Genomic DNA, 12,177 nt, shown 5'->3' with positions numbered 1-12,177 from the left:
AATTATGATGTGTGTTTCCCTATTCCGGACATGGCGCAGTTGCTTAAAGCATTCGGCTGGGGATCCGAGGCATCGATGCCCGATTGCCGGTGAAGGGAAGATTGTTATTTTTCTGATGACGTCATCAGGATGATTGGCGAGTGACACATCAGCACACAGATCCGATGCACAGGTCCCCATGCCATGATCCGACGCACAGATCTCGCGTACATCTCGGGCACAACTCTCGCGCACGGGATTTCGCCTTAAAGAATGATGACGCGTCTCCACTGAAGGTTCAGCAGTTCTCACAGTTTGTTTTTTATTTTTCAAACCCAAAGTCTAAAGTAAAAAAAAGCCGTTTCTCTATTGGAACGAATTATTTAGGCACGTCGTGCTGCAAGAAACACCCACAGCGGGCGCCACCTACACCAGTGAAGAAGACTATATATCGCGAATCGCCAAGCAGCCATACGCACAGTCGTGCGACCGAAAACCTTGACGCAGTAGCATCGGCACGGAAACTTGATTACCGGTAATCACAACAGGAAAAAAAGTAATAGATTCTCCAAAATGGTATTGTTTGTCAAATTATTGCTTGATAGAATTACTGAAAAACAATATGAAATACAAGCACTCGATAACAATTGGAAGCAATCGCGTACAACTAGTGGAAATTCACGACACACACACACACACACACGCACACGCACACGCACACGCACGCACACGCACACGCACACGCACGCACGCACGCACGCACGCACGCGCACACACACACACACACACACACACACACACACACACACACACACACACACACACACACACACACACACACACACACACACACACACACACACACACACACACACACACTCACTCACAAACACACACATAGCAGAGATGTTCTGTTGATGAGGCAGAGGAGCGGCTAAAAGCCGGAGTGCATGAGTGCATGTGGCGCGCTTTCACTGCCTATGCAAATGTAGGACAGAAACACTGGGTGCACGGGTGCATGAACAGCAGTGCTGGCAATAATGAAGCCGTTAGTTTGCGATAACTTAGATAAGAGTCTTGCTGTGGCTGTCGTAGGCAGAACAGGAAAGGAGGTTTTGATCGAGTGCCTCAGTATAGCTGCACGATGGGCAGTCAGGATTAGGAAATGAGCAGCAAGAGTATACTAGAGCGATTGTGTCCGCGAGCAGCCTATCCACCAACGAAAGAGGGAGTCAGTGTTGCAGTTTATTAATGTTGGAGGGAAAATTCCTGCAAGGGAGGCCTTCTGAAACTGACAACGGTATGCCAGGCGCATGTCTGGGCGTTAATGAAGAACAGGCAGCTGTTTTCTTCGTTACGTGGTTTAATGTTTGAAATATGTGTCCAATATTACATGGATCACCACGCGCTACTTGCCTACAACCGCTAATGATATAGAATTGATTTACTTTTCTAATCTGTTTTGGTATCGGTTCAAACAGCCGATCGCTGGCCGTGACATCGAACGTGAGCTTAAGTTGCGTGAGGGATGAAAAACTGTGATATAATCGCTTTTTAATTTTGATTCAGAAAGCAAGATCCAGCAAGCATAATGAACAGGAATCCAAAAGAGCGTCGATGCAGTGAGTATATCGCAGTCTTTATCGCTCACGCGAAATAGAGTTAACAATGAAGTCATAGCCCTCCCTTAGGTGTTGTAACCAAAAATAGAAGAGATTACAGAAAAAAAAATCTGCTATCAGTCATTTAACTGTCTTAGGAAAAAATTATTTGGTGATCCATGCACAGTAATGAATTAAGCATCGTTAACATAACAAAAAATGCAACGAAAATTTGATGTCTGCGCGCCCTTTCATACGACGCAAAGCACTACGACCGATTTGCTCACAGGCGCTATGCTACTGCGTTAAGTGGAGTGTCAGGGGGAGATTTGTGTGCAGTGTAATGCGCGCTAGAATTTTTTCTATGGAATTTTTTTCTGGTACGCTTAGTATTTGTAAGATAAGCTTCAATTAAGCAGGCAAATATAACAAGCGATTGAAAAAAAAATGATAAAGGCTAATGTATTTTGTCATCAGCGAACTAAGACATTGTATATTTCACATGGTGCCCGCCGTAGCCCTGGAAAGAGCCCGAGAGCTAAAATAAACCCGAAGTGAATTCTCGTTTTATAGAAATTTTCGACACGCTAAAAAAAGAAAGTGGTATTAAGGTATCTGCCTTCGGAATGTAGAATGGTTGCATGCAGTAAACGAGTCTGATTCCATCTTCATCTCTTGTTACAGTGGAGAAAGAGTTCGTTCTTTTACTTACGAAGTTTGGAACCTCGCCGTCTCCGTCTGCTTGGCTGATCAGGTGGGCACGGCAAGGTCCGTTGCTTGCCGTCATTGTTATGTGTGTCTGTATTATGACGACGTCGATGTCCCTAAAGAGCAGAAATAATAAAAATCGCTAAAAAAAGATATTTTCAAACATTCTGATTTTTTTAAACACTAGCCGCTCGTCTATTCTTACTGTGACATCTTTTCATGCCACTGCTCATAAATCCACTGCTAATTCACGAACTAGATGGAGATTATAAACGAGTACATTTTTCATGCCCACTGAGAACAAATGTGTTCCTGTCTACCACTGCATGTTATCTCTGATGAAGTCCTTAACGGGACTGAAATAACTTATCTATTTTAGAGATAGCTCCCTGTCTCGGCAGGCTTCAGCAATTCACTGCCATTTGCTTGCTCTGACACGATGAGTCGAATCTAAATAAGTCGAGGCTTATGCCCAGTTTTCACTGCTGTCTTAAGCAGCCGTGCAAGTGATCAATGCTTAAAAGGCCGATGTCAAAAATTATTCATTTGACACATACTGCTAGCTTCCTTGTGGAAGCTGTTGCAGGTTTCGAGCATAAAATGGAAACAAAAAATGGCAGGAATATTGGCAATCCACACCTGTCTAATCTTTATATATTTCTATATGGCAGTGTGAAACAAGAAATAGAAAAAAAAAGATAGGAATGTGATACAGTACAATCACCCTGAAGATACATGTTTTACAATATTTGTAGAGGTTAGACTACACATATACAGGATACTCAAAGAACAGTTGCGAGCACTGCAGTGAAATTATTTAGTGATTACCAATTAACCACTTCATCGGCTAAATCATTCCATTCGCGGACCGCCAGGGGAAGAAAGAGAACATGAATGTATCGCTGTGTCCTCGATACTCAACCAAATGCTTCGAATGTCGCGTTCTTTCGTTTCTATGTGGTAACAGGGAACTGTATATATTGCGGTCAATTTTAAGGGCTCCAGTTAGAAGAACATAAACGCACTTGATTCGTGCATTTTTTGCTCGAGCACTAAAAATGCTAACCTCCGTATTCACAAACCGGCCTAACCTTTACCTTCCTGCAACTGCAAAGGCAACCTTCATAAAGGTAACGGAAAGGGGATGGTCACGCAAAGGCCAAGCCGTGTTTCAAAGACCCACCTTAGGGCAGCCTTCCGGAAGAGGCGCCTTAGCGCGGTTGTAAGCGATATGGTAGCGAGGCTAAACAAATAATAATGTTTCAATCAGCAGCATATGTTCGCGTAGGTTGTTTTTATCCTAGAAATTGCAGTTAAATACGTACAAGAGCTGCCATGTGCTTCGTGCTGCATTGTGTGAGCGTTCGTATTTTTTTTTTTTGGTGTCTCAAAATGGGAACCAAAAAAAAAAAAAAAGATGCTCATTTACGGAGAATGAGCGTGGCGTTCTAGTAGACCTTGTCAACAGTACTACAAGACAGTGTGCGCGTCGTCTGCTAGCCGGAAAACGTAGTACAAGTGGTGATCGTGGTTATCATTGCGCGAACGCCATCCTGTCTTTTTTAAAGAAGAATTTAAGATAAAGCTCCGCGAGTATCGTTTTTATTTTATTGTCTGCATATTCCCTTGAGAATAAGTCGTCAGGGGCATGCAGACGGCAAACCACGCAGCAAGATCACCAGTACGCAGATGGTACGGCCTCACGGGATCACCTGTCGCAACTTGAAATGACCCTGCACCATAGAAGCACAGGGCGATCAGCAGTCACAGGAGCGGCCGGGCAGGGTTAACCGCGGTTACGCGAAACCATGCTACGGCGGATCAAACCGTGGTTCCGCGGTTATCACAAACCGAGCTTGGCGACCTCGGTTTGCGTCGTTAACTGCGAGGCGTCTGTTGACGGAGGCTACTCGATCGTCGGCGCCCGAGTGCGCAAAGCGTACGAGCGGGTCTGCTTCACAATGTTATTCATTTTCCAACTTCATCACGTTTAAAGATCGATGCATAAAACAGGCGGTGTCTACTCTACCGCCCGACGTCTTCGGTTACGGCCGACAGCACAGCGACTGCGTACTGAAGCCCCGTCCTGCCTGCAGTATCATTTGACCGGCTTGTTGCTGAACGGAACGTCAAAAAATGTGCGGCCTTAGCTCTATCATGAAAGTACACGAGTTTGCAACGCTTTCAGCACGGGATGCAGCGAGCAGGCTGAGCTACGTTACACTTACCGAGAGCGCGGCGCACGACGGCGCCGTGCGTGACCGTCCCTAGTCGTCGCTAGGCCTAAATTGTTTCGCTTCGAAGCCGCGGCGGTCGGCGCTTTGGAACTGATCAACGCTATCGTAAATAGTCTACTTATGAAACCGCCTTATTTTTAACCTGTTCTACAATAGTAAAATAATGATAGGATCATGTCTGGCGACACATTAATCGCAGAGCTAGTAAAAGCAGACCGAATGAACCGCAATGCACCGGCGGCAGCTGGCTTGAGTAGAAATTTGCTTGTATCGCGGCTATCGCTCATACCAGCAATTTGCTGCTGGTCAACGATCCTCACGAGTGCTTCATTCTTGATATTCGGCTCAGTACTCCAGACGCCAACAAATTTATCACGCTTTATTTCGGACATCGGCGCTAGCGATCCGCCGTGTCGTTCGCGCACGGTTTGCAGGAGGGGCTACCACGGCGGTGTTTACGGCGGTCGAGGAGGTGCTGCCATCGTGGGGTGTTTGACAGCGCTGTTGACGCCTCGCCGGACGGCACTCCGATACTCCTGAAACTACGTTATAAATTATGATATTTGTAAATGCAGCTTCGTTCCACCGATCACCGAAGTGGTACCGTGGTATAAAGGAGCTGCTGAAGGTAGGTCAGACGCTACCTTAGCGAACGCTCCCTTTCCGAGCCCGAAAGGTCGGCTAAAGGTGTAGTTTAAAGGGAAGGCTGGTTTCTGAATCGCGATAAGGAGCCGCAAAGGTGAGAACCTAGAAAGGGAAGGTAAAGGTTGGTTCGTGAATACGGGGGTAAGACCAGCCTGTCCAAGAAGTTCGGAGGGAGAGTCAAGTCTGCGATACCTATTGTAGACAAACCTTACGGCCTTGGGTTGGATGTTTTCAAGTTTGGCAATCAAATTCTTTGTCCTTGAGAACCAGCATATTATGTGTTACTCTGTGATTGATAGCGCGAGGAAGGTGCATGTAAGCAGTTTAGTTTCGGATCTGGCGAACTGTAAGGAACGTCTTATCGAGCAAAGAGCAGAAAAAGGTTTTGGACGTCACATATGAAACATGCTTGTCCCATTTAGGTCGCATGGTATGATTTTACCAAAATATTTATATTCAATGACAAAGTTTATTGCTTAGTCAGCAATTTTGTATGGAAATATCAGCGCTTTCTTTTGCCTTGATACAGTCATCACTATTGTTTTTTCTAAACTAAGTGCCACCTGCCATTCTTCGTAACAGTTTAATGTTTTTTTTCAAGCGATTTTTTTACCACGAGTTAATCTTATTGGCTGATATATTGATTGTATGTTACTCAATCGTCCGCAAACATACAAAAAGTAGCTTCAGTCCTGTTATTTATGTCATTTATAAAGATTAGGAAAAGAATCAGTGCTAAGACTGTGCCTTGCGGGACTCCTGAAGTTACTTTCACAAATTCTTATGCGCATCCTTGAAACTGGACAAATTGTTTTCGATCAGAAAGATAGGCTGCTATCCAACCAGTAATTGTTTTAGTTCCGAGAAAATATTCGACTTTGTAGGATAAATTTGGGCAGGACACGCGGCCAAAGGCTTTTAAAAGGTCTAGGAACTGCATATCGGTTTCGCCACGCATGTCAATCGTCGTTGCTAAGTCATGTAAGGTTTCTAGAAGTAATTTAGTTGTTATGGACAAGCCCTCCCTGAGGTCATGTTGATTGTTATTGGGTATATCGTTCTGTTCAATACAAGTTATGAGGTGCTTGAGTAAAACGCGCTCTAGTATCTTGCATAACGTACAAGTTAGAGAAATTGGATTGGTAGTCTGCGCGGTTATTAATGGCTCCAGATTTACGAGTTGGAAACATTTTAGCTGTTTTCCATTTTTCAGGTATGTCGCTAAAAGCTAGAAATTTATTGTAGAGAAGCCGGAGGTATTTAGACATCCATTTGCCATACCTTTTAAGAAAAACGGATTTTGAATATTGTCCGGACCAGGATATTTTTTTGCGTTAATGTTCAGCAGTAAAGACGAAATGCTTTGCCCTGTTAAAGATAGCTCATCTAGCTGTCCAATGGTTCTTTGTTAGTGCGATAAGGAAGAGCTAACGCCATTATCAACGGTAAAAGTAGATTTGAAATAATCGGATAATTTGCTTGCTTTATGAGGTGCTTCTCGTTCAAACAATTTGCTGTTTTTACGCTTGTATGAGTTTATAGCTGGAAAACTTGTTAGGAGCTGAACGTATGACATTCTTCAATGTAATGTTTACATATTTTTACTTAGCGTAACAGTATACTTTAGTGTAATTGATAGTTCACGAATTTCCTCCTGGTAGTGATTGACTGGCCGCTTGTTTTTGGTTTTCCGCAGACGTGATATTCTGAGTTTCATATGTATGCTATCTCGGGATAACGATGGGTTACTTTTCTGAACTCTTTTTAATTTCTTGAATACATAGAGTGACAAGCAATGGTTAATTGTAGGTTTTAGTACGTCCCGCAGGTCGTGCACGGTAACTTAGGCGCCGGCTTAGAGCAGCGAAAATTCAGAGAAATTTTAGGCTAAATGGTCAAGGATAGAGACATCGTCTTCATTTTTCCAATCATATACCAGTTTTCGAGTTTGGTTCGGTTGTCGGTGTGCAGGAAGGTCTATCGAGCACACAGCTTTGTGGTCTGAGATGCCTTAAACAATTTTTCAAGAAATATTTTGGGATAGAATAGTGTCACGAATGTTAGATCGAGGGTGTTGCTGCTTGTTGGTGTAACTGATGTCGGTTCATGTGTAATTTGGTTCAGCCGGAAACTAATCATTCAAGCAGTGCTTCTGGGCTATCCTTACCTGTAGGTCCAGGGTCTAAAGCTTCCCAAGATATGCCAGGAAGATTATAGTCGCCACTTAAGATAGCTTTTTAGATGCTGGTACATGGCGTTGAGAGCATCTACGTCTGCATTAGGTGGTCGGTACATTGTGCAAACAAAGTATTTGGTCTGATTAAACGTTATCTTGCCCCAGATTTCCTCAATACCATCAACATCTGGCAGCGGGGCGCAGAATATATTACTTTTGACTAAAATTGCAACGCCTCCGCGACGTGTAGGTGTGTCTTTACGTATAAATAGGTATCCTGGTGGAAATATATGCTCGCTGGAAATATAGGAATACAGCCGAGTTTCAGTAACATCTGGGCTATGTTAGACAACGAATTCCTCAAAATCAACCACTTTACTGGCATACTGCGGCCATTTATTTTCGCTACGACTAATGCTTTCGTCGTCTTAGGTTGTACCATTCTTTGCTCTGGCTGACGGACGTTTTTGCTAAAGGTACCTTGTCGTTTTTACTTTTATCGCAGACAAAAAATTCATCATTGACCTTGATCTTGTCGCACCCCACTGAAACCTTTTATTTATTGTCTCGATTTCGCTTGCAGCTTTCTCACTACCTTTTTCATATGTTTCTCACTCTCAGAGAGAAATCTTCGCTAACCAATATCGAAAAATTTTAGCTATGGATAGTTGGTCAAAATTTTGGTCTTGTCCATATAATAAAGCAATTTGAAAATTTCTGCTCTAGTTTTATAATCTTGCTTTGCGCGTATACGATGTATTCTTTCTACAACTGCGATGGTCACGCCAAGTTTACCATTTTTCACATCTTCTACCACATTCTTTTCAAGACAATCAATTGTTTCATCTTCCGCCTCTGTTAGGCCATAAATGATTAGGTTCGAACGTCTACTTCGATTCTCAAGGTCGTCTACCTGACGCACGAATTGGCGCAATGTACATACGTTCAAGAGCTGCCACTTTGTCATTGACAGGAGACGTCCATTTATCAAGTTGCGTGAGTGTATCGAGCTTTATACTTAATAGTAGCCAATGACTCACTGACGGTTTTTTTCTAGGCTCCAACTGAAATGACGTCTTGAGGCCAGGGTTTGTGTGTAAGATAGCACATCCTGAATGTCAGGACCTTGATTGCTCTCCACAAAATGTTCTCTTCCCCAGTGACTGCGAGGCTTCGCCCCTCGGAGACAGCAAGCATGTTTTGTTGAGAATAATTAGTAGCGCAGTTAGTTATCGCATGCAACCGATTTTGCTTTTTTTGTCTTCGTTCTTGATGTCCCGTGACTGTTGGGTAGAGTCCTCAACGTGCAGAGGGACCCACAGGTTCCTTTGTTCGAAGGCCGAGAAAGGAGTCCCGCCCTCTCTCCCTCCCGTCCCCTTATCCGCTCTCATCGAAGCACGAACGAGGGGCTAGCAGGCCGGTGCACGTAGGCGTGTCTGTGTGTGTTTGTGTACATATATTCGTCTAAGGTTTTTGTGTGCATTCTTACGCAGCTGCATGGACAGCACGTACACACAGCGACCTGCAGCGCACATGGACTTGGAGAAGAAACTAAATGACTTTTTTGTGTGTGGTTGTATGCTTGTGCGTAGCATGAAGGCGTGATGGAAAAGCGCGTAGTGAATGGCTGACACAATTAGTGCTCTATGCCCACCCTTCCCCCTTCAGTCAGAAAGGCTGACTAATGAATTCCGCCTCCGGTTTGACGTCGACCACGCGGCTCGTCTGGCCAGCGTAGAGAACGAGGAATCTGGTTTTCTGGAGGAGAGCATGAGAGAGCGTTGATATTTGTTTTTGCTGTTTTCCGGCCCGCGCATCGGGGTAGGATTTTGCCGCGACTATTTTCGACACCTGATCAAAGTTTTGATCTTGTTGTTTAAATGTCATTCCCTGGAAAGTTGCCCCTGAAAACTCTTTCACTTGGCTAAAACAGCCTTAAGAATGTTTCGTGCAAGCAGGCCTTGTGATTTGTTTGTCATAGCCTTCAAGAACGCTGAGAGACCGGTGCTGTTTGCGTGCCTTTACGATGCCTTTACGGTTTAAATTAACGAACGCTTAAGCTTCGCCTTGAAAGCAGCCGCGATGACCGCTACAGCGCCTCTTCAATCCGTAATCCGTGAGCTGGTATCGGTATGGCATACTAAGCGCAGCATCATCGTCACTGGCGTTCATGGCTGGCTCTGAGTTGAGGCGCGGTTGCTCCTCGTTCTTTACGCATCCACCGAAGTCATGGTTGTGTTCATCGCATAATGGCGTGATGTGACGTCATTCACATGCTTAATCATGTGCTCCACCGACTTCTACTTTTTCCTCAGCTCCAAGTTTGAAAGATCAAAGGGTTACAGTCATGACCTTATGGTGTGACACGAAGGCGGTCCACAAGGCTACATTGAACAATTTAGATGTGGTATGATTTCTAGCTATGCATGAGCTCTCAGTAAAGGTAAATTTAGTGCAGCGCGAATACCGGCTCTACCCAGCGTAGTGATGCATTTGCTTCAAAACATCATCTCGAAACGTACCGGAGCTGACTCAAGCCGCTCACGAAAGACCGAGCGTCGTGTGTGGTGATGATCCATGCACCAAGGAAAGTGATCGAGCCTGGTCTCTCCTCCAGGGCGGCTTGCAGATACTGCGTAAATGAAATTAGGAAAATTACCGTTGTAGTAGTAAAGCCCGGCGGCATGGCGCTTGACATTCGTTTTAGCTTGCGATGCAATAAACATTGTGGGAATTTGTCCCCAAAACATTATGTACAGGGTTGAATGGCGGAATCAAATTTTAGACAAGCGATTGCAGCCTTTATTCTCCACTTGAATGCCTAACTATAAAAATTTGTAAGTCAGTACAACGAGTGGGCGTGACTTGAAAATGATAAATGCCTAAGTTTATTAGATCGAGGTTTAGTGCATGCCCTGGAAAGTATGCCTGATCTGAGAAGGATGTAGGGCCGACGGCTACCTGGAGGTGTTGCGAATAATACGAGAAAGTAAAGATTGGTTGGTCAATGTAGGTAGTACTAACCAATGGCTGAAACTGACAACCTCCCCAGTCGATAAAACTAAAAAGAACGTGCGCTAGGGTTAAATAAAGAAATACGTAACTGGAAGCTATTTTTGCTCTATGCATATTCAAATTAAACCCTGAATAAAACAACGCACTTGCTAAAGTACATGCCTGCCGTCACGACGATTGCCGCTGTCCACATTGCTCTCCGACAGACCACTGTCCCTTTATATCCTGAATTGGATCTTGGGAACTGAAGCCTCTCTCGCTACATCGACATTCTACATATTATTGCACTTCGCACCCACTCTAGGCTGATCCATTACGCGGTCTGGCAAAATGGACGGACGACTTCCACGCCGCCTCCCCCCCCCCCCCCCCCCCCCTCCATACCGAAATTTTCCTTTCTCCGGCCGTCACACAAAACTTCATGCCGTAATTCTGTGGCACGTGCCCGGCTTGTCAGGTCCCCACCGACATCTCTCACGTCGTGGTATCGTGTCCCGTCACTCCACCCTCTTTCTCATCCCCTCCCCCACCCATACTAGAGATTCCTGGGAGGCCCTGAAAGCCCAACATTCTTTTGCGGCGCGCGACCGGGCAAACGGCCATTTTCAGTGCAGTTCCGGAGAAGGGACTGCCGCTCGGGCATTGAGCAAACAACTGACTTAGTTCACTTCCTGAATAACATCTTTACCGCTACTGTTACTACTACTAGTAGTAATAGGCAAAGATTTCAGCCACACGTTCTTCTTACTAGTGCAGGGAAGCCCTATAGAGTCAGAATTCTTTTCTGTGCGGACAACTTGTTGGAGTCTAATAACACAGAAAGGCGATTTATTAATGCCTTAAGCTGGATTACAAAAGGTATAATATTTTTCTAATCTTACACAGCACAGTTACTCTGCTTAACTAAAGAATATACATCAAGGCATCATTGTAGCTCTATAAAAATCAATTTTATTTTGTCAAAAACTTGTCAAACCTATTCTGCAGGAACATTACCCGTGCGGGCATTAGATGAATGGGTCCGACTGCCGAAAAAGCTTTTCAATGAGCATGCAATAGTTCAGAGATATAACAAATTATTTGACTTATTACAACTCTAGTATCGAAAGAAACAGCACCTCGTAAACATTCAGCAGTAAATGCACGACGGGTAATGAGTCACGGCTGAGACCCATCGCACCCAGTGCAAGCATCTTTTGAGTGACGATCAGCTCCTGCAGTTTGGCGGTGTCCAGAGTCAGAAGTTTCTGCAGCGTCCCCTCGCGCAGAGTGGCGAGATGCGAAGAGAAGCTCACGCCACCTACCGTCTTCTGAGAACTGGCCACCGCCTGCCGCGAGAAAAAGAACGAAGTAATCGAGCGTATGAAGCGCGATAATATGTTTGCCGTGAGTTGTTTACAACCGGATCCTACTGTATTAAGTAGGTGATAGAGAAGATAACTATTCCCTTAGTGAGCCAAGTTTTCCCAGTCACGAAATATGCACTCGATTTTTTCTCTCAAAAATCGCTTCATTCCGCAAGCAGCTAGGAACCACACCGGCTTTTCGGCGCTGCCACGGATGTAATAGCTAATACCTCAGGCAGTCGAAATTTCTGGAGCCCTCCACTATGATGGGCACAGCAGCGGAGGACACGGGGAATTTCCACCGCCTAAGATTCTTTAACGTGCAATGGCATCGCACAATCTACGAGCGATAACGTGTAATTACATCCCCCGTGTAATATACGACGTCAAGTGCATGATAAAGAACCCTGGGTAGGCGAAATCTCCGGAGCCCTCCATCACAAGTGCGACAGCTGGAATGAAAATCTACA

At 44.8% G+C, this 12,177-nt stretch overlaps 1 protein-coding gene across 1 annotated transcript in view; it reads right to left on the bottom strand.

Moving 5' to 3' along the window:
* LOC146185572 (uncharacterized) overlaps positions 1 to 12,177 on the bottom strand; it is a 34,854-nt gene that overhangs the window by 5,061 nt on the left and 17,616 nt on the right. The window contains exons 5-7 of the mRNA XM_084607860.1: positions 11,480 to 11,689; positions 9,869 to 9,978; positions 2,293 to 2,404 (exon numbers count right to left, since the gene is read on the bottom strand). Coding sequence (XP_084463986.1) covers positions 2,293 to 2,404; positions 9,869 to 9,978; positions 11,480 to 11,689 — 432 coding nt within the window. The remainder of the gene's footprint in view (positions 1 to 2,292; positions 2,405 to 9,868; positions 9,979 to 11,479; positions 11,690 to 12,177) is intronic.

Source organism: Amblyomma maculatum, chromosome 6 (genome assembly GCF_055883805.1).
Source record: "Amblyomma maculatum isolate TAMU_Amacu chromosome 6, ASM5588380v1, whole genome shotgun sequence".
Lineage (NCBI taxonomy): Eukaryota > Metazoa > Arthropoda > Arachnida > Ixodida > Ixodidae > Amblyomma > Amblyomma maculatum.
This window is presented reverse-complemented; position numbering and strand designations above follow the sequence as displayed.